Below are 2,765 nucleotides of genomic sequence, written 5' to 3'. Positions count from 1 at the left end.
GCGGTTTCGGTCAAGGCCCCGAGTTATCTGTGTGCCTAAAGTGTTAAAGTGACTTCTATACTTGTTTCTACATATACATTTTAAGTAAGTCATTTCTAATACCAGATTGCAGTAAATAAATTTAACAGTATGAACTATTTTATCGAACACAATCATCTATATTAGCAAACGTTGAATACGTAATATTTATAAGATATCTTATCTAAATGCAAGGAAACCATTATTGTAGTTATGGCAGCTATGTTTTCTACAATATGAATGTAGACACATACACAAGATTGATAAAACAATCATTTCTGTAAATCTTGGCACATACGTACAGACATATCATCGTTTTAAAGTACAAAATCGCGTATCGTCATTCTGCTAAACCGCGTAACTGACATTTGCTGCCAAAAATTTGATTTGCTCACAGAAGCTCTTGGCTCAATCCTTATCTATTCGTCCTGAAACATACTAGCCAGAAATGCGAATGCTTTATAAAAAAGAAAACCATTTTGAAATATGAGTGTTTTTACTCTGTAGTAAAGAATTTATGAAACCTCACATACGCGGTTTTGCATTATCTTGATACGCGATTTTGCATTTTGTTGATACACGGTTTTGTACTTTAAACGACGATATGTATGTGTTTTATACATATAAGAGATAAAATTACCGGCCGAGTCTTTACGTGGGTATTTAGGTTAATACAATGTAAACTGTAGGTTCATACGTATGTTTAGCGTGAAGATTGAAAAAATAAATGCCTATGTATGTAAACATATGTATATGGGTAATATCTTTTAAGCCATCCATAAATTTGGTGTAAACTGAGCAGTTCTAATTTTAAACCAAAATTATGCAGAGTTAACTTAATTAAATTAAGTTAAATTACCGACCGACTATTGACGTGGGTATTTGGGTTAATATAATGTAAACTGTAGGTTCATACGTATGTTTAGTGTAAAGATTAAATAAATAAATGCCTATGTATGTAAACATAACATATGTATATGGGCATTATCTTTTCGCACTCCATAAATTTGGTGTAAACTGAGCAGTTCTAATTTTAAACCAAAATTATGCAGAGTTAAATTGTGAACACCTGCGGCTTATTAAGCAAGTGTACTTAATAGTAATGTAAGTATACTAATTTCCCAAAAAAAAGTTAGCGAGATTTTTTTTTTAATTTTCTTTTTCACGAAGGATTGCTTCTATATGCTCTAGGCGCATTTGTACATATGTATGTACATAGCTAACAGCAAGTCTCCTAAAAAGGTTTTGAAGTGAAATCGAAAGCGTTTGAGCGAACAACTGATTTACATACTGATATTAATATTTAGTTAATGGACTTTCTCGTAGAAGTTAGGCGCAAATACTTTAAAAAATTTTGTTGTTTATTACAAAAACCACTTAATATACTATTAAACAGGTCAATAAACTTCCGTGCAAACAGCTACATATAAATTTAATTATGATTATAGTGCCATAAATTATAAAACATTAACGAAATGTTAGATTGAATTTTAGCTACTTTCTTACCTGGACAGGTTTCGGTTCGACAAACATGTCCGGCTTGGGTCCGCGAGCACCCAAGCTAAGACTACTGGTTGGACTACTAGTGGCTGGCGTACCACCTCCTATCGGAGTCGCATCGCTATCGGATGAGGGGTTAACACGCACAGCCGGATCTGGAAAAATAAATCCATCTTGCGTTTGCGTACTTTCAAGTGATAACTTGCATTTGCGACTGTAAAAAAAATGGAATTTTTGGAAACTCAGTTGATAACAGATGCCATTTTGTTCTTTGATCTGATTTCCTGTTTCAGAAGCATACATAATACTACAAACCTTAGGGTAGAAAGGCGATTGGGCGTTGAATCTTCAGCATCGAAAAATTCTTCCGAACTATCGGAATCTGTTTCTGGCTTACTCATTTTGTAATCTTAATATATCCTATACTCCGAATACTTAACAGTCATATACATACATATGTAAGGCGTTGCTTAATTACAATAAAATTGAATTATATTTTCGACTCTGGCAAATTTTCAGTTTTTACGTCATTCTTCAGCACAATTTCAGTTTCGCTGACACTTCACAACCAGGCAATTTTATTTCGCGGTCTTAAAACCACTTCTTTTCTAACACATTTCACTACGTTTTATTTCCAGTTTTGATTTTTAGAATTAAGTGCAATTTATTGATAAATTGGTATGCACAAAAAATTGGTAAATTTTCTTTTGTGGAAACTGTGTGACTGCGAATTTAGAATCAAACCAATAGAGAAAATGAAAGGGAGTGACGGCCAATGAATGACACATAACTCAGCCATGATGGGAATGTCTTCGTCTGAAGAGGAAGGAACGAATGACACGAGCAAAACAAATTTAACATTAAACATTTAGAGCGGGGCTACCATGAACCAAAAATACAAGATCACGTAAGAACGCGACGTTGTATTTGTAACTGGTTTTGAGAAAAAAGCTTGCGAAAGCGGGTTCGTCAGCTGAGCGTTTGTTTGCATCACAAGTACCACTATTTTACACTTTTATTCAAGTAAAGAAGAGTTAGTTCAACATGACAACACATTTTAAAGCATTTTGTTGCATCATTTTACCTAAATTGTGCGTTTAAAGTGGCTGACAATAATTTTGGGTAATTTTGGTTTTCGTTGTTTTCTTTGCTTTGTTTACTTTTCGCCAGGGACCGTAACAGTTACAATTTTTATTACAAAAATCTCTCTTTAACAATTATTTTTTGACTTTTATTTAATTACTCTT

General features: G+C 33.4%; 1 protein-coding gene across 1 annotated transcript; it reads right to left on the bottom strand.

Annotated features, from left to right (window-relative positions):
• Positions 1–572: 572 nt before the first annotated feature.
• Positions 573–2,341, bottom strand: LOC108354950 (uncharacterized). Its single transcript, XM_017606126.1, has 2 exons — positions 1,834–2,341; positions 573–1,732 (listed from the first exon to the last, which is right to left on the bottom strand). The coding sequence occupies exons 1-2, from the start codon at positions 1,917–1,919 to the stop codon at positions 1,513–1,515; spliced, it is 306 nt and encodes a 101-aa protein (XP_017461615.1). The 5' UTR covers positions 1,920–2,341; the 3' UTR covers positions 573–1,512.
• Positions 2,342–2,765: the final 424 nt, after the last annotated feature.

This window comes from Rhagoletis zephyria, unplaced genomic scaffold (assembly GCF_001687245.7).
Source record: "Rhagoletis zephyria isolate East Lansing unplaced genomic scaffold, Rhagoletis_zephyria_1.1 Rzeph_scaffold_40893, whole genome shotgun sequence".
NCBI classification, from domain to species: domain Eukaryota; kingdom Metazoa; phylum Arthropoda; class Insecta; order Diptera; family Tephritidae; genus Rhagoletis; species Rhagoletis zephyria.
The sequence above is the reverse complement of the archived record's forward strand: the minus strand, read 5'-3'. Positions and strand labels throughout refer to the sequence as shown.